At 43.1% G+C, this 24,966-nt stretch overlaps 1 protein-coding gene across 1 annotated transcript in view; it reads left to right on the top strand.

The window, feature by feature from the left end:
- Mgat4a (alpha-1,3-mannosyl-glycoprotein 4-beta-N-acetylglucosaminyltransferase A) overlaps window positions 1-24,966 on the top strand; it is a 97,195-nt gene that overhangs the window by 34,584 nt on the left and 37,645 nt on the right. The window contains exons 2-4 of the mRNA XM_028865687.2: window positions 4,214-4,381; window positions 7,012-7,152; window positions 12,434-12,567. Of these exons, the coding sequence (XP_028721520.1) occupies window positions 4,214-4,381; window positions 7,012-7,152; window positions 12,434-12,567 (443 nt within the window). The remainder of the gene's footprint in view (window positions 1-4,213; window positions 4,382-7,011; window positions 7,153-12,433; window positions 12,568-24,966) is intronic.

The following is a 24,966-nucleotide window of genomic DNA, read 5'->3' as shown; positions in this document are numbered from 1 at the left end:
TAAACAGCCATTTGGAGGAGGGTTTGTTTTTTTTTTAATGTATATTAAAGTTTGAACAAAATTCTTGGGAAATATAAATAAGAAAAATTCTAAGATTGTTCTAGAAACTTTTCGAGAGCCCTTGGCTTTCTAGGTTAAAATGTAATGTTGCTCTGTGCTCTGATGTAGGGAACTCCTCATCATGGAAGGGTAGATTCAGAAGCGGAGGAACAGCACCCAGGTCAGAAACTGTATGTGACTTTACTCATGGACCCAGGGGCCCTCTCCACACTGATTTTCCAAAAGCACTAGTATTGATTCCCCCCCCCCCATCAGTGTTTTATGACAGTGACCCTGATACCATTTCAGTTTGGTCTCCTTGGATCTCATTCAGGAGCCGTCCAGGATTGTGGTGTGCATTTTGTCATCTAGACTTCCGTCTTTCAGTCTTGGGTGTTTCCATAGTCTTTGTCTTCCATGACCTTCTGCATCATTTGAACTACATGCTATGCGTTTCCTACATTGTCTCGGTTTCTTAGAGCCTGCTGCTTCCTTCAGATTAGGTTGAGATTACGTGGTCTGGGCTCGGCGTGGTCTTGACAGGAACACCGAATAATGAGCCCTGTGTGTTCTTCGTGCATCTCTGCAGGAGGTGCTAGTCTTGGCCCTGTTATTGCTGATGTGAACTTGGGCCACTCCCGTAACATGAGGGATGTCTGCCAAGTTTCCCACTCTAAAATTAGCATTTGTTCCTGTGTAAAATAAGTACTTGGTGGGGAGATACTTTGAGATGATGTAACCACCCCATTGCTCACCAGACTTGCACCTGGTAGTTAGAGCATCCGTGTTTGTTGCTTGCCGGAATCGGTTATTGCTCTGATGGTTGCAGACTGGCAGCCCTCAGCTGTGGGTCACCCCTCTTATGGTCAATAGCTGGCATTCTCCTGTAAGGTACCCCACCCCCTCAGCTGAGAGGTTCTACTCTATTGTTGGCTGTGAACTCATTGATTCCAGTTTTATTCAGTGGGTTGTAATCTATTTCCAGCAGTAGTTTAGTTCTGTCATTTAAATTGCTCCAATGTAGCTAGCGAGAGTCCCTTATGTAGCTTTGTGTCCTTCTGACACTGTCTTGTCATTTTGTCTTTCAAAAGCAATTTTTAAAAATTTATTATTGTGTGTGTGGGGGGGGGCAGTGTGGAGGCCAGCTTGCCCAAGGACAACTTGGTGGAGTTGAGTCTTTCCTTCCACCATTAAATGGATCCTGGGACTTGAACTTGGGTTTCCTGGCTTGAGCAGCAAGCAAATGCCTTTATCCACTGAGCCACGCCACCGGCCCCTTTCATATTATCCCTTTGAAGTTATTTTTCTCCAGGGAGCTCTAGTTCTTTTTAGTGGCAAATGTGTGCAGGCACTGCCTGGGTCTCAAGGTGGGGGACGTGAGGCTGCTCTCGTGGTTTGGGTGTTGCTGGGGCTGATGTGCTTGTCCACAGTCTCCAGACTCGGGGGCCACACACGTCATTCTGGCACCCTCAGAATAAGATTTGATCTCAGACTGTGCTCTCCGTGTTATTGTCTAGATACTTTAAAAGGTGTTGTTCTTTGAGATGAATTTTAGAATACCCATAAGCCTCCTTCCCCTGCTGTCCTTTTGAAAAGTGTTGACTTGAGGTTGTGATTTAGCTTGGGGGAGAAGTGGTTTACAGGCCTGGGTCTTCCTGTTCCGAAGAAGAGATTTCTATCCCCCCTGCCCCGCCAACGTGCTTCAGTAGTTTTATAAATCTTGTCTCCTGTGACAATCACTACAACATATTGATCATGGTTCTCTGTGTTTGAGCCGGGGTCTTGCTCTGTCGCCAGGTTGGTCTTAGGTTCCTGGCCTCCAGGGAAGCCCCTGCTTCAGCCTTCTGAGACTCTGGGACCTCAGCTCCCGGCACCACGTTCAGCTCTTTCTACTTTTGTATTTATGAATGATTTCTTAGCATTGGTTTTCTTATGAATTCTCACAGAGCAGTACCTGCACCAGGAAAGTAGAGTGTGGAATTTCATTAAACTGTGTCACCTGCATCAGTAGACAGGACACAGTGGCACCTTGAATTTCCTTAGAAGCCTTTCCTGGTCACGGTACTTTCTAATTTCTGTTCTTCCTACAGCAGGCTTGGGTGTGTGTATGGGGGTGTGTATGGGGGGGGCGTGGGGTACAGCAGCTCACGTGGCTTTGCTTCCCAGTGTCAGGAAAGCAGGGCTTTGTGCCAGCTAATTATCCTGTCACAGACTTCTTAAGAGTTACTCTGTGTACCCGAATGAGGGGCAGTGAGCGGCAGCACCTTCCCAGGGTTTTAGTGCCAGCTTTACGGGGGTGTGGGTGATGCCGACTCCTCTTCCTCCTTTTCCTCCTCTTCCTCTCCCCCCTCCTCCTCTTCCTCTCTCCCTCCTCCTCTTTCTTCTTTTTCTCCTCTTCCTCCTCTTCCTCTCTCCCTCCTCCTCCTCTTTCTCCTCTTCCTCCTCTTTCAGACGGGGCTTCAGTATGTAGGTCCAGAGAGTGCTCACATTCTTATGGTTACTAAGTTAGCAGGACTCTGTTGTCCAACAAGTGAGGACCTGTTCTAGTGCAGTGTGTATTTTTTTTTACAAAATATTGACTTTAATTATATATCTGTTTTTGCAGTTATGTTTATTTTTAGAAGTATACTTCTGTGAAAAGTATACTTTTCAAAAAAAAAGCATTTGTACAGGTACTTTATTTTTAATGTAGTTAAGATTTTTCTTTTAGAATTTTATACCTGAGTACTATATTTATATCTCTTTCGCCCCTCCACCTCCTTCCTCCAATGGCTCCTGTGTCTTCTCCAACTCCCTCTCAAATTCATGATCTCTTCCTAAATTATTACTGTTACATATGTTATATTCATGTTTATATGTATGGCTACACAGCCTGCTGAGTCCACTTAGTGTTGCTCATCTGTACATGGACAGGCTTCTCTGCGACCATGATGGCCAGTAGAGTCATGGTCTGAGGGGGCAAGAAGGCAGTTCGGTTCAGCGTGACTCAGTAGCTGGTGTTGGTGCCAACTTTGGGAGTCTGACCTCAAGTAGTTTATTTTAAGCATATTTACACACACATTTGGAAAAAAGCTTCCCGGTGATAATTAACTCATTCCCATGTGCACAACAAAGCTGAAGACATGAATACATCGAAACTCTGTAAAGTACAAGTGACATTTTCCATGGTGATGGGTTCTGTGGATTACCTGAGAGAACAAGGTCAAGATGAAGGGAGGGGGCATAGAATAGCACGTTACAGACGCACCGAGACAAACAAGCTCAAGGTGAGGGTCTAGAGGAGGAGTCCATAAGGTCTGACCACACAGAAAGGGTCACCAGGCTATTCCAAGTCTGCTCCAGCTTCTGGGCAGAAAACAGCTTATACACCTCTCCCTTTGAAGAGACAGCCCTGTGTGTTTAACATTCCTGGTTCCCCTAGTGCTTCTGTGTGAGCACAAGACCGCCATGCACTCCTGCTTACGCGCTCTTAGGGCTGACTGACCGGTTGGGATCGGATACCCTATCATGGTGTTCATCCCTGCAGAAAACTGACTGTCTCTCCCTCACCAGCCACTGACTGCCTACAGTTGGCTGTCTGGGGGTGTGGGGCCTTGCAGAATTTCCCCCATTCACATTGGCATGTCAACTGGTGGTCCCACTGCCTAGGTCTCATTTAGACAGCCATATTGTTGAGATTTCATGGGTACAAGCCTCCTTGTCATGTCTAGAAGACATTAGCAGCCGGCTCGCTGGTCCTCTGGCTGTTACGGTCCTTCTGACCCCTCTTCTGTGATTTTCCCCTGAGCCTTAGGTGTTGCATTGTGGCTGTATTAGTTGGGGCTAGGCCATGTGGTCATTTGTGTTTTGACTAGTTGTGGATCTGTAAAAGTTTTCCTTCTGTTGCAAAACAAAACAAAGAACAAAACAAAACAAAACAAAAAAACAAAACCCCAAACAAAAACCAAAAGCTTCTTTGATGAGGAGGACTACACTTATCTATGGGCAGAAGGATAAGCATTTAGAACATGGTTAGAAATTATACTGGTTTAGGAAAATGGCAGTAGTAGGTTCTCCTCCAGGGTCCATGCCTAGCCTACTGCCTTAGACTGTAGAAGTGTGTTATTATTTTTACAGACATATACTAAAGACAAATCATACTAATGATTTTTTTTTTTTTTTGCTTTGCTTCTAGAAAAACTAATTGCTTATCAACGGGAATTTCTTGCTTTAAAAGAACGTCTTCGAATAGCCGAGCATAGGATATCTCAGCGCTCCTCCGAGTTGAACACCATCGTCCAACAGTTTCGCCGCGTCGGAGCCGTGACTAATGGGAGTCAGGCTGCTCTGAATACGTTTTCAGGTACTTCAGCGGCAGCCGACGGTCAAGGGTTTTTATGGAGCGTGACTGGAGAGTTCTCTGAATGCTTGACCAGCCAGCATGTGCTGCCCTTTCCAGAAAGAAAAATCACACAAAATCTGCTCTTCTGGTGACTTACAAACGCATTTTTATCCATTGCTGAATTGATTTAGACAGAACACTGTTAGGTTGCAGTTGTGTACATTTCATCAGTAAGAATGAAGAACCTGTGGCTTTTGAAGGCATTCATAATGAGATTAAGTGTTAACTTTGGGGCTGGCGAGATGGCTCAGTGGTTAAAGAAGGCTTGAAGCCAAGCCTCACAGTTTTTTTTTGTTTTCTTTTTGTTTTTTTTTTTTTTTTGGTTCAATCCCCAGGTCCTAAGTGGTATCCAGAATAAATCAGTTCCCACATTGTCTTCGGACTCCCCGCCCCCTAAGTAAATGTTTTAAAAATAAAAAGTAGATTTTAACTTTTATTTCGGCATGCTTATGATATAACCAGTGTCTGACCTTAGATGGCCTCTGAGGAGATCTATGAGCTGCTTTGCTCTTGCAGCTGTATGAGAAGAAGGAATAAATGGGAAGGATAAACCTGGCTTCTAATAGTGCGTCCTTGGGGAGTGCCCGAGTGTCTCCTCCTCTGCGGACTTCCGGTCAGTCTGAGGAGCACCGCTTCTCTCTCACGGTGCCTTCTGCCTCTGCTCTTCGTTGATTATGAAGTGCGCCAGGCCCCAGTGCCCCTTCCAGACTGGTGTTTTAAATTCAGCTTCATGTACTCTCAACAGAGCCAGCCAGGGATGCCTTTCATCTTGTTATCAACACCTGACGTGGTTTTCAAAGTTTCCTGTTTCTCCCTCTCCTCCTGAGGGCACATGTGTATTTTGTAACTATAGCATTTACAATTACAGAATGCTGCAGTTCAAAAGAAATCACCCAGAAGCCTGATGTTCAATGGTTACTGTTAGCAACATTTTTTTGGTTTCCGTTTAGTCTTTTTTTATTCATATTTTTTTCAAAATATTTTCTTGAAATTATACTATTAAGCATTTTTGCATTATCATTTTTCGTTTGTTTGTTTGACACAATGTCTTTCTCTGTAGCTCTGGCTGTCTTGGAACTTGCTATGTAGACCAGGCTGGCCTCAAACTCACAGAGATTCACCTGCCTCCAGCTCTAGAGTGCTGGGATAAAAGATACACACCACAATGTCTGGCATTATCATTCTTCATTACATTTGCATTAACATTTTGTTTTAATGGGATGAGATTTCCCTCCATAGTGCAGGCTGACCAAGAAGTCACTATGTCGCCCAGACTGACCTCAGACTATGATCTTCCTATTTCAGCATCCCTAGTGCTTAGGATTAGAGTTGTGTACTCACCACACTGGCTAAAATACTTTAATAGCTAATAGGTTAATCATAAACCACAGCAAATTAAGCATTTCCTTCTATAATTAGCAAGTGAATGTTTTCCTGGGGTCATTTTTTTCCTCCTCCAAATCACAGCTCTGTGAGAAACATTTCTGTGTATCAATTGGTTGCATTTCTGGCAGCCCTTATGATCTTCATTAGATTATGTTTGATGACCAGTGATTTTCAAACACATGGCACCATTCCTGGAACAAGACAGAAAGCGATTTAGTATTTGTTGAATGCGTAAAAGCTAAAATCATCAAGAGGAAATGACTGAGTCACAGGACAGACTGCCTTAGGGCTTTTGATTCTGCTCAATATCTAGAACAATAATTATCCCATGACTGACATTTAAGCATGATTCAAGCTTTGCTGATTGCTGGGTGGGAATAGGATATTGTAACTTATTGATTTCTTTACACATGAGATTCAACTTTAATTTCATCTGTGATATGATGTATGTGAGTTTGGTGTGGGTGTTTTTTTTTTTCCTGCATGTATATCTGTGTACCACCTGCGTGCCCAAGGAAGCCAGAGGAAGGTGTCAGACCTGGGACTGGGTGCTGGAACCCTGGTCCTCTGGAAGAGCAGCCAGTACTTTTGACTGCTGGCTGAGCCATCTCTCCAGCCCTGTTTGTCATATTTTTAATGGTGTTGTGGTCACAAGTCTTTCCCACTAACTTCCTTGTTTAGAAGGTGAAATTTCAGTTTGATGAAAATTTCAAACAGGATTGTGTAATTAACAGAAGTTCTTACTCCATAGTCTCTTCAGTGGCTCACTGGTTCCCCCCCGATGAGAACTGAAACCACGTGAAGGTTGACACATGCTGAGCATTCTCTACTTCTGCTGTTTAAATTTTTTAGAGAAATATAATTTCTATATAAAAGTTTGGTGAAATGTTAATGCATAAAGAAAATGCAAGTTAGGACAGTGGCACAGGCCTGGGATTGAAGAATGTGGTTTCATAGCAGATTTGAGGCCAGCCTAGGCTACGTATATCAACAACTTGTCTTAAAAAAAGAAAAAAAGAAGACAGGAAAGTGACTTTCGGTGGTGGCCGTTGTGTTTGCTGTTGACTTCGTATGCGGATGACATAGTTAGAGCCTGCTTGCTGGTAATTCACGTAAAATGTTGGCAGCTAGTTTTCAAGAGAGAAAATCAGAGGCTTCTGTAGGATAAGGGGTTCCCACCACTTAATTGTCTTTCTGTGTTTCAGATAATACCATAAAGCTACTAAAGGAGTTGACAAGCAAAAAATCCCTTCAAGTGCCAAGTATTTATTATCATTTGCCTCACCTATTACAAAATGAAGGAAGCCTCCAGCCTGCGGTGCAGATCGGCAATGGAAGAACCGGAGGTGCGTTCACTGTGGGCATGCTACCTGAACTGTGGTTTGGCGAGTTATTTTGACCGCTAGAAAGAGGTCTAGTAGGTCAAAGTAGGACAAAGGATTAAAATTCTTTTTTTTTTCTTCCTTAAATCTCTGCACAGCAACGGGGACTCAGTCCAAGCTGCTCGTTGAAGGATAAGGACATTTCTTCTCCATGGTGCAGAACGGGATTCAGTAGACATGTAGTTCAGGCAGATGAATGCTTAAACCTTCGTAAATTTTCTGTTTTAAAAATGGGGAGGTAGAATTTCCTTATCTTATTTCCTATCCCTGCATCAACGGCTCTTCACAGTCCTGCCAAGGGGTACATCTTACATCTGCCCAGCTTTTCCCTGGACAGACCGAGGCACGGCCTTCTCGTTAGCTTCCCGTGTGGTAACCCTTGGATTTGCTGCTTTCTCCTTGGCCCATCATAGCCCTTGGATTTGCCTTATAGGATCTCTTGGCTACTTTGTATCTCTAGTTCTCCATTTTTGCTTGAGTTTAAAATTTTTAACTTAATTGAACTTGGATGTTTTGACTTTTTCTTCATAGATTTTAAAATTGATGAAATGATTACTCTAGAGATAATGAAATTCATTTTCCTTTGTTGTTTGGGGATTTTTTTTTTTTTTTAATGGTTTCACTATGAAGCTCAAGCTTCCTTAGAACACAGTTCCTTCCCCCTCACCTTCCTGAGTAGCTGGAATTACAAGTGTGTATCATCCTTTCAAGTTAGAATTTCATTTTTGTGATAATGTTTTTAGATTTATTTTGATGTGTCTGCATATGTCCCATGTGATACCAGGAGCACTGCCCTCAGAAGGTAGTTAGAAGAGGTTGTTGGGTCCTCTGGAACTGGAACTGGTTGTGTGCCACTGTATGGGTGCTGGAAATAGAACCCAGGTCTTATGCAAGAGCAGCATGTGCTCTTCACCATGCGGCCCTGGGAATAGAACCCAGGTCTTCTGCAAGAGTGACATGTGCTCTTCATGGCTGAGCCATCTCTCCAGCCCTTGTGTTAATTCTTGAGAGAAGTTGATTTAGTTGACTTCTCCTTTTTGTAGTTCTGGTGTTAGAACCCAGATCCTCATGCATGTTAGACCAGCACCCCTCAACTGAGTTGTACCCACAGCCCTGTAGGGTTTTGATTCAGCCCTGTTTTCTCCCATCATCTGCGCTGTTAGTATAAGCTTCTGTATCTGTCTTGTTTTGGTTCTTCCATCTTTCTGTTTTACATATGACCTACAATAACATATGATCTTCCTATGGAGGCTGTGAGTCTTAAAATAGCGTGTTCAGATTTACTTTTTTTTTTTTATTGATTCAAGAAATATTTATTGAGGCCAGGCATCCTTCAGGGCTGAATATGCAAACACTGACATGATGTATAGTATACTCTTAGTTACTTTCTTTAGAACATCAATTGTTAATTATTTTTAAAAGCTAAGATTGATATCCTCCTTTAATAGTCACTCTGACGATGATTGTGCTAGACTCTGGCCTACCAGTATAGCAGAATATCATTAGGAATCATTTCACTGACTTTTTTTTTTTGGCCAGTCATATTTGGTTCTATCCTAGGTCTCTGGACAATCCAGACTGTGGTTCCTGGCCCTCCAGGCAGTGTCACACATGGGCTCCCTCTTGTGGCAAGGGTCTCAAGCTGGACCAGTCATTGGCTGGCCACTCTCACAAGTTCTGTACCACCTTTACCCCAGCACATCTTGCAGGCAGGACAAGTTGTAGGTCAAAGGTTTTATGGCGTGGGTTGGTGTCCCAATCCCTCTGCTATGGTATAAATTAAATAAATAAAAAATCAGGGGCCTGGAGAGATGGTTCAGCAGTTAAGTGTACTGGCTCCTCTTCCAGAGGACCCAGGTTCAAATCCCAGCTCCCACATGGCAGCTCACAACTGTCTATAACTCCAGTTCCAGGGGATCTGACACCTCATAACAGACGTACATGCAGGCAAAACACCAGTGCACATGAAATATAAATAAATTAAAAAGCAAACAAAACCCCAAAACAAATGGGCTTTTTGTTGTCCCCTTGAGACAGAGTGAAGATGCATTAGGTGGTTTTGGAGGTGTTTGGATGATTTTTGAGCGCTTAAGGAGAGGACTGAGGGACTGACCAGGTCTGGGCTTGAGGGAGTGGTCATGGAGAATTCTAAGATTCTAGATGGAATAACTAGACAAATGGTGCACACTGTTTTCTGAAATCCAGGAGAATAAAGCATGTCCTACAGCATTGTTTTTTAAAATGTATTTTTATTGTATTTTAACTGTACAGCGTGTGTGTCTGTATGGATATATGCATGTGAGTGTGGCACCTGGGGAGGTCAAAGGTGTGAGATGCCCTGGAGTTACAGGCCACTGTGAGCCACTGTGAGCCACTTGTTGAGGGTGCTGGGAACCAGAGTCAGATCCTCTGCAAACCAGTAGTTGCTGTTAACCTTTGAGCCATCTCTCTGACTCACAGCGTTGGTATTCAAGAGAAGAGAATGTGCTAAATTTGGACAAGTGAGGAAGCTTTGAGATGCTGAAGTGGAGATGTCGGGCAGGCAGTTAGGTATTTTGAATCTGGGACTCAGAGTTCGGTTTAATGCTGTGGGTCATCATTCATGAATACTTGGTTGTTGAAATGTGTATGAATGAAATCACCCAGGGCTTAGGATACCAGCAGCTAATGTCCAGTGAAAGAGGAAGATTAAGCTGGGAAGACAGAATGAAGAGCAACTGACCATCATCATGTCTTAAGGAAACAAGAAAGGCTAAACTAACGATGGATGCTAAAAGCAGAATATAGCTTAGTTATGACTGAAGGTAGACTGAGTAATTGAAGATTGGGAATGCTAAATTTAGTTTCTACCTTTTTTTCCCCTTCTGGCTTAAAGGAAATAAGTTTTAGAATCTGAAATATAATTTCCCTGCTCCAAACCTCACAATGACTGACTCTCCTGTTCAGAGTTGAACTCAGTGTAGGATGCTTGACCTGACCCCCGATTCTCTCCACGGAGGCTTTTTCTGCCTTAGATCTATTCTGATCCCACTAGATCTTGATAATGTCAAGATCATCATGTCTTCAGCATCCCGCTGCTTCCTCTTCTGGAGTGTTCTTTCTCCGCTCTCATAAGTCTCATGAAAGCAAAGGCATCATTTAAATTGTTCCCCGTTTTATGCCTAACACCTAGAATGTCGCCTTGTGTTCACGAGGTGCAAAACAAGTAGAAGACATCCTGGAGGCCCTGACAGCTGTTTATCTCCAGAGTGGAAGGGAGGGGCCTTAGGGACAGTTCCTCCTGCAGCTGTTCCTTAGTCTTGTCACTTGCAGAACAGTGAGGGTAGAGCCGTGGCCTTTCAGCTTCAGAATTCTAAGTATTTCTTAGGATCTCCAGTAAATTGTTTCATGATTAAGATTCATTTTTGTTTTGTTTGAGACAGGGACTCTCTATGTAGTCCTGGCTTTTCTGGAACCAGGCTGGCCTTGAACTCACAGAGATCTGCCTGCCTCTGCCTCCTGAGTGCTAGGATTAAAGGTGTGTGCTGGCACACCTGATTTAGGTTTATTTTTTAACATTTGCTGTGGTGTATGTATAATACTTAGAATATTAATGCTTTAAAATGCAAATTTTTTTTCTTTTGAGACAGGGTTTCTCTGTGTAGCTTTGTGCCTTTTCTGGAACTCACTTGGTAGCCCAGGCTGGCCTCGAACTCACAGAGATCCGCCTGGCTCTGCCTCCCTAGTGCTGGGATTAAAGGCGTGCGCCACCACCGCCGCCACCACCACCACCACTCGGCAAATACAATTTTTTAAAGATTTTTTTTTTTATTTATATGTATACAACATTCTGCCTTCATGTATGCTTGCCTGCCAGAAGAGAGCATCAGATCTCGTTACAGATGGTTGTGAGCCACCATGTGGCTACAGGGAATTGAACTCAGGACCTCTGGAAGAGCAGCCAGTGCTCTTAACCTCTGAGCGTCTGACCATCTCTTCAGCTCCAAGATATAATTTAAAAAAAAAAAAAAAAAAAAAAAAAAACCAAAACTTTGAAATATGATATGTGGAATCCCTCAAATCACTGAGCCAGATAAAATTGTATGATAAAATGAGAAAATACGGGGTTAGGATCACAGTGCTGAGCTCTCTCGGTTGCACATGAAGAAGAACCTATTATACATGGCACAAGTTAACTATGGTGAATACAGTACTTTGCTTAAGAACACCAGGAGGCTCTCCCGATGGAATGGATTGCAGGAGGGCTCCAGCCTGGAGGCTACTGTGAGCGGTTCAGGGTGAATTGTCTGAAATTGGACACAGTCTATCCCTGTGTGCATGATGTGGATGATTGTCTTCATAGCAGCTGGTAGATGTGTAAGGTGTGTGCGTTTTGTGTTTTCCCACATAGTTCAGTTCATTTTCCTAAACTTGGCTTAGCCGGGTTCATTTGTCCCGTGTCTCCCTACTGTGTGTCTCGGAGGAGAAATCACACATAAACAAATGTGAAATTCATATTACATCCAAATTGTTCCCTAATGCCTTAATCATGCAAGAGTAAGCTTGCATTCATAGCAAGCAGTCTAGTAGAAGCTGTAATTTTGAGCCTTTTAAAGTGTCATCCACAATCCGTAGTTCACACTGCTCCCTCTGCCAGCCGAGGACCCAGCGCCCTCAGATATTCCCATTATCTGTACTCACATCACAGGGTCCCAAACCAGGAAGTTCACATTGATGCTGTACTGCTAATGAATCATAGATCTCACTCGAGGTTTTACCTTGCTCATTTTTCTGTTCTGAGTTAGGATCCCAGGTTCCACGACATCATTACTTCATTATGTTTTCTTAGTCTTTTCTGTCTGGGGCAGGTCTTGACACTGGTGATTTTGTGACTTGTCCCTACATTGTTTTTGCCTGGTGTTTCTTTGCCTGCGTGGTTCCCTCGAGCTGCTGATCCACAAGACGTTCATTGTGTGTCAGATGGCAGTGTGTCTGACCTTTACTTGTGGGGGAACATGCTTTTTGCAGCTGTTTGTTTTGCTATGAGGTTTAGCCTTTTATTATGATCACTTATTTGCAGTGGTGTTTGCACACACACCCCCAACCCCCCACCCCGGCCTAGCCCTGTGGAAGAGAATTATAGTATTATAGACGTTCTCTTTTACTCTTTTTCTTTCTAAAATTGAATCCTTCAATTACTCCTATACATACATCTGTATTGTCATTCTAAAATCTTTTTACATAATTACTGTATTCTTTTTTCCAGTTTCAATAGTAATGGGAATTCCTACCGTGAAGAGAGAAGTCAAATCTTACCTCATAGAAACCCTACACTCCCTTATTGATAACCTGTATCCTGAAGAGAAGCTGGACTGCGTTATAGTTGTCTTCATAGGAGAGGTAATTCCTTGTTATTTTTTTTTTCACCGTATGTAATCTGAGAGTTAAGATGCTAATAATCAAGTATTTTGTGTGTGTTTTTAAAAGCATTTAGACCAGCAGTTCTTAACCTATGGGTCACTGCCTCTTGGTGTGTGTTGGGGGGAATCGCATATCAGATGTTTGCATTATGATTCGTAACGGTAGCAACATTACAGTTAAGAAATAACCACAAAATAATTTTATGGTTGGGGTTACTGCACCCTGAGGAACGGTGTTAAAGAAGGTGTTAGGCATCACCACAACATAAGGAACTGTATTAGGAAGAGTGAGAACCACTGCCTTAGAGGATAACGCATTGTCCCGTTATCCTGCTGGATTTTCAACTGGGGAAGGGCTGGCCGTGTAGCCTAGTGGCACCGATGAGATCTAGGTCACTCCTTAGCCCTCTCCCCTTTATGGAGAGTGCTAGTTCTGGGCCCCGAGTCCCCCTGTTTCAGAGTTCTTTATTTCTTTTTAACTGAATATGGTCTCAATGACAAAGTAAACACATATATACTGCTAAAATCAGTCACATAAACATATAATGAAACTTGCCTGTTTTTTGTCGTGCAAATGGAACATTAGTTTTTAAAAACTTAAATAGTTCTTCCTATGGCTTGTATACATATATACCAGAGGTTCGTTCTGTATATGTTGTTATAATGTGACTATTTTTCCATGCCTCCCAAAAAAGATTTGAAGAAACTAAAGGTCCCAACATCATTTTTTTCCCCCCCCCTGGCTTCCAAGTATTTCGTAGTCTGGTTTCAGAATCATTTTTTTTTTTTTCAATTTCTGATCTATAGGTGAGAGTTGGTTTTTTTTTTTTTCCTTGAGTTCCTGCAATGACCAGCAAAGCAAAGTATTTATGTAAATAAAGTGTTAAAGTGTTGCACATCTGTATAGTTACTGACTTGATACTAATTTCTTAAATATGGCTCAGGACCCAGATACATTAAAATACTCCTGTGTGACCAGCATGCCCTGCAAAGGTTGAACCACCTCCTCTTCCAACAGTCTAGGAAGGAGCTCAGTTCTTTTTCCCAGGTCATATTAGTCCTGCATCATATAAGAAAGCTTGAACACAAGCTAGAGAATGAGCCGGCAAGCAGTGGGATTTAAGCTTCAGTTCCTGCTTGAGTTCTGGCCTGGCTTTCCTCAATGATGGACTGTGACCTGGAAGCATAAGCCAAATAAATACTCCCCTGAGTTGCTTTTGGTCAGAGAGAGAGAGAGAGAGAGAGAGAGAGAGAGAGAGAGAGAGAGAGAGAGAGAGAGAGAGAGAGAGAGAGTTTTAAATCATAGCAATAGATAAACAAACTAGAGCAATTTGATTTTCCAGTGTGATGGGTAGAAAGTAACACTTTGGCCTTTGCCAAAATAGCTTAGTTTGGAGACTGGTTGGTTGAAAAGTAATTCTTTGTCTTTATTTAATTTGGATTTCTTTACTATGTGGGATTAAATGTAGGTTTGTGTAGATTCTGACCATTCACATTTATAATTGTTTTTCTATAAACTTTGCTTATTTTTTTATGCTTTGATTTGTAAGGAATTTTCATATATGAGGGGAATCAACTCTTCGAAGTAGTTTGTACATTTTGTTATTTGTATTAACTTTATGATTTTTTTTTCCTTTAAGTAACCAAACCTGCCAGTCACATATGTCTGCCCCTAGAGATGGGCACAACTTCTTTGGAAAGCAGCTAAGCAATGACTATTAATATTGAAAGTGCACTCTTGACTCAGCATTGTGCTTGTAAAAACCAACCCAGTACAAACATTTGCATTTTCAGAAATATATTTAAGCAGAAAAACACATATATGCAACTCCTTAATGTGCATTACTAAAATAAGTAAGAAAAAATTATATCTTGGTCAAACTATTAGTAGCTAGCAGGTGCCTTGAGACTCCGGATTATGTGGTAATGCCACTTTCTGCCAGATACATTTTTATTTATTTATTTATTTATTTGCTTGTTTATTTATTTTTTGGTTTTTCAAGACAGAGTTTCTCTGTGTAGTTTTGGTGCCTGTCCTGGATCTCGCTCTGTAGACCAGGCTGGCCTTGAACTCACAGAGATCCACCTGGCTCTGCCTTCCAAGTGCTGGGATTAAAGACGTGTGCCACCGTTGCCTGGACAGATACATTTTTATAAAGTTAGAATTTATTTGCAGAGAGAATATTATTTTTGTATAGTGTTAGCAGTGCTCCAATCTCTGAAAAGCCCTCTTGGACAGTAGTGTTTGCCTGCCTGTCTCCTTAGAGTTTCAATGCAGAAAGTCTGTCTTGAACAGAAGAATTGAAATGTTTCACTGGATTCAGCCACGAGGCAATTCAAAATCATTCCTGAGTGTTCTTGCGTCTCTATGGGTTAGTTAGAAGTTTTTTCCCCTAGGTATTCTGGTAGCCTGAGGTCTATCAGGCACTAGTAACAGGTACATCTCTGTGGCTTTGACCATGATTTGTGCACAGGATGACTGGACATCTTCAGACTCTCCTCAACACCTGTTTCTGCTTACCCACTTAATAACATCGTACAGATGTCTAATGGGCATTGTAGCTGTTTAAAGAAGAATGGCCTCCATAGGTGCCTGTGTTTTACATGCTTACTCACCAGGGAGTGGCACTGTTTGAAAGGATTAGGAGGATTAAGAGGTGTGGCCTTGTTGGAGGAGGTGTGTTACTAGGGGTGGGCTTTGAGGTTTCAAAATCCCATGCCAAACTTGGAGTCTGTCTCTGCCTATGCCTCGGGATGTAGTTCTTTGCTACTGCATCAAGGTCTGCCTGGAGGCTACCGTGATGATGATGGACTAAACCTCTGAATAATGGTAAGCAAGCCCCCAGTTAAATGCTTTCTCTTATAAGAGTTGCCTTGGTCATGGTGTCTCTTCACAGCAATAGAACAGTGATTAAGACAGGCAACTCTTAATTTGTCCGGAACTAAATTAGTCTAGCCCTCTCAAGCTGCTGCTCTTTCAGGTATCCCATATGCTCCCGGGAGTTCTCTGTGTGCAGTGCTAATCGTCCTGTTCCCAGTATGTTTTACAGATCTGTGTGTCCTCCGTTCTGTGTGTATTACTCCAGCATCTGAACACTGCCTCTTTCTTTCTACTCTCTGCTCCTACCATCCCTTCTGTGAAGCTACCTCTGGTCTCCCATTTAAATCAGGGATAGCACTAACAGGCAAATATGAAAAAAATACATATCCACATGCATACACACACACACCAGGAATTTCTGTGAAGGCGTGCATTATCTCTAGTTTAAACATATGAGGAGAGATTAATAATGGAAAAAGTGGGGGAGATGCTGGGCATATTGATGCATGCCTGTAAACCCGGACCTCAGAAGACTAATCAGGAGGATTTCTGGGAGTTTGAAGCCAGCCAAAACCACACAAGATCTGTTTCAAAATCAAAACAAAGTGCTAGAGTGTGGGGAGCACCTGTAGGTCCCTGGGGGCTGTGGTCTTTCCCTGGGCCCTTTTTGTTCTTTATATTTTTATTTGTTTACTTATTACCTTTGTTTCTTTTTAGAATTTAACGCATTTATTCATTTTAATTTTTAAATCATTTTGTTTTTTGAGATTATGATATAATTCGATCATTTCTTCCTTCCAGTGCGGCCTCCCCTCTTCCCCCATATGCCCTTCCATGACCTCACAGTGTACTCCTGTTCTCTGGCTCTTGGGATCTTCCCACCCCTCTCATGCAATACTCCCTGAGCCTCTTTGAAATTCATGGCCTCATTTTTCATAAACTGTTGTCATAAACACATACGTGTGTGTGTCTATGTGTATGTGTGTCCCTAAATACATAAATAGAACCGGCTCAGTCTGTATGCAACTTATATATATATGTCTTTAGGGCTGACCTTTTGGTATTGGATACCACATTTGTATGCTCTCCCCAGGAAGACTCTCTTCTCCTGCTCTCAGTGCTCCTTCGTGGCTGGTAGTTCTTTGTGTAATGTTTGAGGCTGCCTGGGCTTTTCTCCCATCCACTCCGGCATGTCTATTGTTGCCTTTGTTCAGCTCGTGTTTAGGCAGCCATGCTGAGGAAACTTTATGAGTGTAGCTTCTGACACTCCTAGGAGCCATGACCTCACAGTGTACTCAGTGTACTCCTGTCCTCTGGCTCTTGGGATCTTCCCACCCCTCTCATGCAATACTCCCTGAGCCTTAGCTGCAGGAGTTGTGTTGTAGGTGTCCGGGCTCCGCAGTTCTGTGTACGGATTGGTTGTGGTTTCTGTAATGGTCTCCATTTGTTGCAAAGAGACGTTTCCTGGACGAGTGCGAGGACTGTACTTAGCTGGCTAGACCCTAGAGAAAGATGAAAATATGTGTATGGATGTTCTGCCTGCATCTGTGTCTAGGTGCCACCAGCATGCCTGCTATCAGTGGAGGCCGGAAGAGGGAGTTGGACCCCTAGGACTGGAGTCAACAGATGGGTGTGAGTTGCCATGTGGGTGCTGGGAATTGAACCTGGGACCTCTGGAAGAGCAGCCAGTGCTCCTAACCACTGATCCATCTCTCCAGTCCATATTTATTTTCTTGAAAGGACTAAAAGATGCCTGTCTTTGAAAGAGTCATCATTAGCTATGCTTTTGTCCTTTGTTCCTCTCTGGGTATCTCACCTCATGAGTCCTTTAGGTATATGATAAAACACTTAGAGAATATTAGAATTGTAAGTGACTGAACATCGATGCCTTATTGAAAGTTTACTGGCTCAGTTCAGAACTTCAGAAGGGGCTGAGAGGAATGAATTGAGTTGCTCTGGAGGATTCATTGTATGACCCAAGTATGGTTGGTCCTTTTTTAAAACTTAGAGTTTAATTATAGTATTTAGAGTATAATGATCTTTTGTTAACTATATGCCTCATATTTATGTATTTTTTGCTCTTATTCTATATACTAATTCTTATATTATTTTTATTAACCGAGATTATTTTGGCAAAGTATTTCCTCATAGTGTGCTCTGGGTTTTAGCAGACTGTGTTTTTCATGCCCTGGCCTTATATTTGAGGAGTCCCCAGGTGTAAACCCTGATGGGATGAAGTGTCTCTACCTTGCTATGAAAATGAAAAAATGCCAGCTGTTTGCTTTATGGTTTACTGTTCTCATCCTGTACTTTGTATGAGAGCCTCTTTATTTTCAGATGACAGAAAACCCAAAAGAAATAACAGGGAAAGCTTGCAAGGTGTCTGGACAGAGGGTCCTTTGATATTTCCGTGTTCCAGTGAGATGGCTCAACAGGTGAAGGAGCTTGCCGCCAAGTCTGATGAGCTGAGTCAATCCCCAGACCATCCTGGTGCAGGATAAGTGATGCCCGGTAGTTACACCCTGACCTCCACATGCACGCTGTAGCAGCTTCCCTCTCTCCAAGTAAATACATACATATTTAAAATCAAAGCTAAGGGAGCCAGGATCAGGTGGTCCTGGTGGCCGACTGTGACTTAAATGGCATGGTCTTGTGATTCCTGACTGCAGTGTGACTTTTTGTGAGTATTCGCAGCCTGACTCCTCAGCCCAACCACAGGCCCATGTGTTCATTCAAGCCATCGTTCAGTAAATCTTTCTTCTAGTTATTCTTGCAGAATCTGTTTCTGCTGGTTGCAGCTAAGATTCTATCTGATTTAAAAAAAAAAAAAAAAAAAAAAAAAAAAAAAAGGACAAAGCCAGACGGTGGTGGCGCATGCCTTTACTCCCAGCACTTGGGAGGCAGAGGCAGGTGGATCTTAGTTCAAGGCCAGCCTGATCTACAATGCAAGTACTGTTAAACAGAGAAATCTTGTCTCAACCCTCCCACCCCCCAAAGACAAAAAAAATTTAATTTTATAGCCTGCCACCAAACAGGACAGGCAGTCAGTGGGGTTACAGGGCTGTGTTGGTGGTGAGATACTGTTTTGAGTGGAGTGGAGAGATTGCATGGATTTTTGAGGTGGTATCAGGCAGGATGTGGCCAGAATAACTGAGAAGTGGTGATGTTGATGATAACTTTAATGGTAGGAAGTAGGAAGCACTCTTGAACGCATTGGCACTGGAGACCATTTCCTAAATAAAACACCAACAGCACAGACCCTGAGCACAACAATTAATAAATGGGACCTCTCAAATTGAGAAGCTTTTGCAGGGCAAAAGATACAGTCAATAAGACAAAAAGACAGCCAACAGAATGGAAAAGATCTTCACCAACCCCACATCTGACAGAGGATTGATCTCCACAGTATATAAAGAACTCAAGAAACTAGACATCAAAATACTGAACAGTCCAATTAAAAAATGGGCTAAAGAGCTAAACAGAGAATTCACAAAACAAGAATCACAAATGGCTAAAAGACATTTAAAGAAATGCTCAACATCCTTAATCATCAGAGAAATGCAAATCAAAATGACTCTGAGATACCACCTTACACCTGTTAGAATGGCTACGATCAAAAACACCAACGACAGTCAGTGTTGGAGAGGATGTGGAGCAAAGGGAACACTCCTCCACTGTTGGTGGGAATGTAAACTTGTACAACCACTGTGGAAATCAGTATGGCGGTTTCTCAGAAAATTAGGAATCGAACTACCTCAAGACCCAGCCATCCCATTCTTAGGCATATACCCAAGGAATGCTGATTCATACCATAAAGATACATGCTCAGCTATGTTCATAGTAGCACTATTTGTAATAGCCAGAACCTGGAAACAACCTAGATGCCCATCAACGGAAGAATGGATGAAAAAAATGTGGTACATTTACACAATGGAGTACTACTCAGCAGAGAAAAACAATGAAATTGTTTACATTCCCACCAACAGTGGAGGAGTGTTCCCTTTGCTCTACATCTTCTCCAACATTGACTGTCGTTGGTGTTTTTGATCGTAGCCATTCTGACAGGTGTAAGGTGGTATCTCAGTGTCGTTTTGATTTGCATTTCTCTGATGATTAGAGAAAAAGCATGAAATTTGCAGGCAAATGGATGGAACTAGAAAAAAATCATCCTGAGTGAGGTAACCCAAATCCCGAAAGACAGTCATGGTATGTACTCACTCATAAGTGGATTCTAGATATAAAATAAAGAACAATCAGACCACAACCCATAGAACCATGGAGGCTATATAAATAGCATGGAGGTCCCTAGGACGACTGTGGCTTATAATAAATTTCGGTTTTACTCAATTATTGAAAAAAAAATAGCCAAATGAATGGAAACACATGAACTATGAACCAAAGGCTGAGGGGCCCCCAGCTGGATCAGGCCCTCTGAATAGGTGTAACAGTTGATTGGCTTGATCAGTTTGGCAAGCAACTAGGCAGTGGGACCAAGTCCTGTGCTCATTGCATGAGTTGGCTGTTTGAAACCTGGAGCTTATGCAGGGACACTTGGCTCAGGCTGGGAGGAAGGGACTGGACCTGCCTGGACTGAGTCTACCAGGTTGATCGCAGTCCTCGGGGGAGGATTTGCCCTGGAGGAGGTGGGAATGGGGGGTAGGCTGGGGGTAAGGGGAGAAGGTGGGAGGGGGGAGAATAGGGGAACCTGTGGCTGATATGTAGAACTGAATGGTATTGTAAAATAAAATAAAAAAAAAAATCAGAATCTGAAGGAAAAAAAAGGGACAAAGCCAGATGCTGGTGGCGCACGCCTTTAATCCCAGCACTTGGGAGGCAGAGGCAAGTGGATCTTAGTTCAAGGCCAGCCTGATCTACAATGTGAGTACTGTTAAACAGAGAAATCTTGTCTCAACACCCCCCCCCAAAAAAAAAGACAAAAAAAATTTAATTTTATAGCCTGCCACCAAACAGGACAGGCAGTCAGTGGGGTTACAGGGCTGTGTTGGTGGTGAGATACTGTTTTGAGTGGAGTGGAGAGATTGCATGGATTTTTGAGGTGGTATCAGGCAGGATGTGGCCAGAATAACTGAGAAGTGGTGATGTTGATGATAACTGTAATGGTTGTCAACGCTTTGGAAAGAACCTTAGCTAGCATGTCACCCTGCCCATCTACATTGGTGCAGTTTGCCTGGAAATACTCGAAGCCCTCCCTTTAATCTTTAAGGTCCCAACTTAGAGTTTGGATGGGTATTTTCCAGTGACAGGACCAATTTTGCATGTGGTGTATAGGGGGCACACAACACAGTCAGTGTGAAGTGCTGAGTGGAGAGAACTCCCTGTTTCATGGTGTCCACAGGTGACGACGGAGACAGTCTTTTGACTGTTGTGCCCAGATCGCGACCCCCCAGAGAGACCACTAAGGACGAGCAAGCCGGAATGCAAAAGCAAGGTTTAATCGTGGATATCCAAATGCAATACAAGTCTAGGCAGGGACCTCGTCCAATACATCCAACGCAGTGGAGGCTGGAGGAAGTGCCCACCTGTCTGCAAGCTCAGTTTTTAAAGGGAAAAATCACAAGGTTACATCATTTAGGGGGTGCTAGTACGGGTACAATTCTGATTGGCTTGTGTCTAGGAATTCCAGAAATCACAATTCAGTTTTCCTTCTAAGGAAGTAGTTGCCCACCACCATTTTTCATTGGCTGCCCCCAGATGGGGGCATCTGGTGATTACACAGTCACTATGGAAACTAGGGTTGGGACATTCTATGGTCAAGCAGTTGCCTAGGGGGCCAGGGAGAGGACATTCCATAGTCCGGCAGCCATTACCTCCTGACTACCTTGTGACTCTGTACTTTTACACTTCCTGGTTTCTGGAATCTGAACTGACTGGTCTCAGTAACTTCTGGCCTGTTCCAGTAACTTATGGCCTGTAGCTAAAAGGAGCAGTCTTAGGCCTTTAGTTTTGGGGTGAGAGCATTTTGGTCTTATTTTGGTTCCACATTGACGGTTGCACACAGCCCATGTTTTACATGAGGGTGTGTGCCTTTGTGCCTTCTTCAAACCCTTTGACATAAATGGCTTTAACAGTGTCAGCTGTCAGCCTGTTGGCAAGAACTAACAGATCAGATCGGTTTATATGTGAGAGTTGGTCAAGTTACTGTGGCATGTTTAGTTGGCATACGCTAGGCTTTTCTACTGTAAAGATGATGTTTTTCTTTATGTGTTCAGAGTTGTCTTGTGGTGGGCAAGACTTTTTGTTTGTTTGTTTTTCGAGACAAGGTTTCTCTGTGTAGTTTTGATGCCTCTTCTGGATCTCGCTCTGTAGACCAGTCTGGCCTCGAACTCACAGAAATCTGCCTGGCTCTGCCTCCTGAGTGCTGGGATTAAAGGCTTGTGCCACTGGTGCCCGGCAAGACTTTTTTAAGATCAGGGAAAGGACCTGCTTCTCATCAGAACGTCGGCACTGACTCAGCTCCCCCATGACTCCCCGTGGAAATGATGCTTGTGTGTGTTCCCTTTCCATTGTCTCTCTCTCCATTTGTTAATTGGAGTTCCTTATACTCAGTTGTAGATATATCAACCAGTTCTGGTTTGTTAATCAAGTTGTGCACGTGCACGCGCGTGTGGCCGGTTGTGGCCATTGGCTGTTCCACCTTCTGTGGCCTGTTTCTATTCACTTTGTTGAATCAGAATAGTTTTAAGTTAATCTTGTATTTTCCTGGCCCTGAACTTGGGTACTTTTTGAAGGAACCTGCTTCTTTGTATTAGAGGTGGGTCTCAGAAATCAAGATCTGGGGCCTGGGGGATGGCTCAGTCAGTAAATTATTTACCTTAGGAACATGAGGACCCGAGTTTAAGTCCCCAGAACCCACATAAAAATGCCAGGTGTGGTGGTGGCACACACTTGGAGTCATAGCAGTGGGGAGGCGGAGACAGGGGACAGCTAGGATTTGCTGGCCAGCCAGTCTAAATTTGCGAGCTCCAGGGTAGTGGGATATGCTATCTCACAGGAGGTAGGTAAGCAGTATTCCTGAGGAGGGTGCAAAGTTATCCGCTGTTCTCACGTGAGCATATAAGTACCCAGATGTGCAGGCACACTAAAGGCTGGCCTTTCAGGTGGTTCTGGACCAGCTGTTGATGAACTCAAACCACCACAGCACCTGACTGTTCTTTCCGCTTGATTTGTTGTGGACTGAGAAGTGAAGTGTGGATCTCACTAACCATTTTTTTTAATTCTCTTATGGTTTTTGTTTTATTAATGATAATATTATGTCGTTGGGAACATAGGTTCTTTGACCTTACCTTAATGGTTACTTATCCAGCTAATATTTTAGTTAATTAATTATTGTAATTAGTGTTTTGAGATAATGTCTCCCTGTGTAGCCCTGGCTGGACTAGAACTCATTGCATAGGCTAGGCAGGCTCAAACTCATGGAGATCCACCTGCCTCTGCCTCCCCACTGAGATTAAATGCGTGCGCCGCCGCCGCCGCCGCCACCACCACACCCGGCTCCTGCTGGAACTTTTGAATGTACTCACATACTTAGTGTTTCCGGGTCAGGGTGGAGTGAGTTGAGCCTCACAGGGTGAGAATATTGTGGCTTGTGCTTTCTTTTGGTATGATTGTTTAGTATTCCTCCACACTCTTGTTTCCCTTCCTTTCTGATTCATTTAAAAATACGTTTATTTCCAAGCTTAGAGTTGAAGTTTTCTCTCTCAACAGATGAGTTGAGTTGCCTTCCGTGTGTTGATAATCATTAATTGTTTGCTGGTGTGTGTCTCCTCCTCCTCTCGCCGACTCTGACTGGGGATTGAACTCAGGGCTTCAGACTTGTGGTATCATCAACCTTCTAAAGAAAATCCTTTGACTTTGGAACAGGGCCCCGGGGGACTTTGAGCTTGTGACCGTTTGCGTCTGCCTCACAAATAGCTGGGGTTGCAGTGCCCCTCAGAGTACCCGCCCCACCCCACGCCAGTCATTGTCGCTCCTCCTTTACTGTGCTGGTAGGAGCTGTGGGGGTGGGGCTCAGCAGGACTGGCCAGGTGTTTTCCCTCTACAGCTTTTAAAGAAATTTTTTTCTCCCATTGTGTGGTCTGTCGGTTTTGCTTTATTTTTGCATGTTTTATTTTTCTGCTACTGGAGAAAAGTTTTGTGTGTGTGTGTGTGTATGTATGTATGTATGTATGTGTGTGTGTGTGTGTGTGTGTGTGTGTATATATATATATATATATATATATATAATCTTTGTAACTTTGGATTGAGCCTTTTGTGGGGCCTTTCTGTTTTCTTGGCTGGTCTGTAGAGAGTTTCCTATTAGGGAATCCACTAAACTTGATCCACTTCCTCTTTGCCTTGCCTCTGCCCAGATGCCTTACTTAACTGTCAATTACATTATCTTGCCTACCGTGTCCCATTGCACTAACACACAGGCTTCCCTGCCCGTTACTCGGTTCATCTGCTTTCAGTACTGCCCTTTGACTGGAAGATACACAGCTGAGATGGCTGTGTGACCGCGTCCCTCTGCTTTGTTAGATCCTGCCAGCCTTTCCGCACTGGCAAGGTGTAGTCTGTTCTGTCATTCTCTCTCCATTCTGTCTGTTCTCCATGCTGCAGTCACCAGTGTTCAGCTAGCACTCTTGTCCTTTGGATGTAGTTCCTCCTGTCTTCCTTTGACTGACAAAAACTCATCTCAGCAAAGGTTCACAAGAACAATGGCCTCTGAGGTCCCATACGATTGTCATGGTAAGTTTTTGTCAATTTGACATAAACTTAGATATACCCAGAAAGTGGGAACTTCAGTTGAGGGATTTGCTTCCATCCAGTTGACCTGCGGGGCATTTTCTTGATTATTTATTGATGTGGGGAGTCCAGCCCATTGTGGGCGGTGCCATTCCTAGACAGGTAGGCTTGAGCTGTATAAGGAAGGCAACTGAGCCAATAACGAGCATTCCTCTGTGATCTCTGCTTTGGTTCCTGCCTGAGTTTTTGCCCTGACTTCTCTTGATGATGAATTATAACCTGTAAGCCAGATAAACCCTTTCTGCTCCCAAGTTGCTTTTGGTTAGTGTTTTATCACAGCAACAGAGAAGCTAACTAGGATAATGATTGCTTCTGCCATTGTAGTTTAGCTGGGTATAGAAACTCTAAGTTACCCTCTCCCTCCCCTTTTCTCACCCTTCTCCCCCCTCTCCATCCTTCATGTGTGCTTGGGTACGAGTTCTGAAGTTAGCCAGACAGTCTTTCATATTTCTCATTCTTTGGTATTAGAAACCCATGTCTTACCTGGTTGCTCAGTTTATTCTTTTTCTATCCTTAAAGCCTGGTAATTCAGCTGTAATGTAAGTTTCAGTCTCAGGTATTATGGGTCATATTTCCCTGGCACATTATGTGTTCTTTTGGCTTATGGGGCTAAGTCTTTTATTTCATAGAAAAGAATGGCATTTTTTTTCTTGAGAAAAATTCAATTTAAAAAAAAAGTTGAAAAATCTTTACACAAAATACCTGTATACTTACCACCTGGATTCTTCTATTCAGGTTTTAGTATTTTTGTTTGTC

This window comes from Peromyscus leucopus, chromosome 16_21 (assembly GCF_004664715.2).
Source record: "Peromyscus leucopus breed LL Stock chromosome 16_21, UCI_PerLeu_2.1, whole genome shotgun sequence".
Classification (NCBI taxonomy): domain Eukaryota; kingdom Metazoa; phylum Chordata; class Mammalia; order Rodentia; family Cricetidae; genus Peromyscus; species Peromyscus leucopus.
Note: the sequence above shows the minus strand (reverse complement) of the source record. Positions and strands in the feature narration are given on the sequence as shown.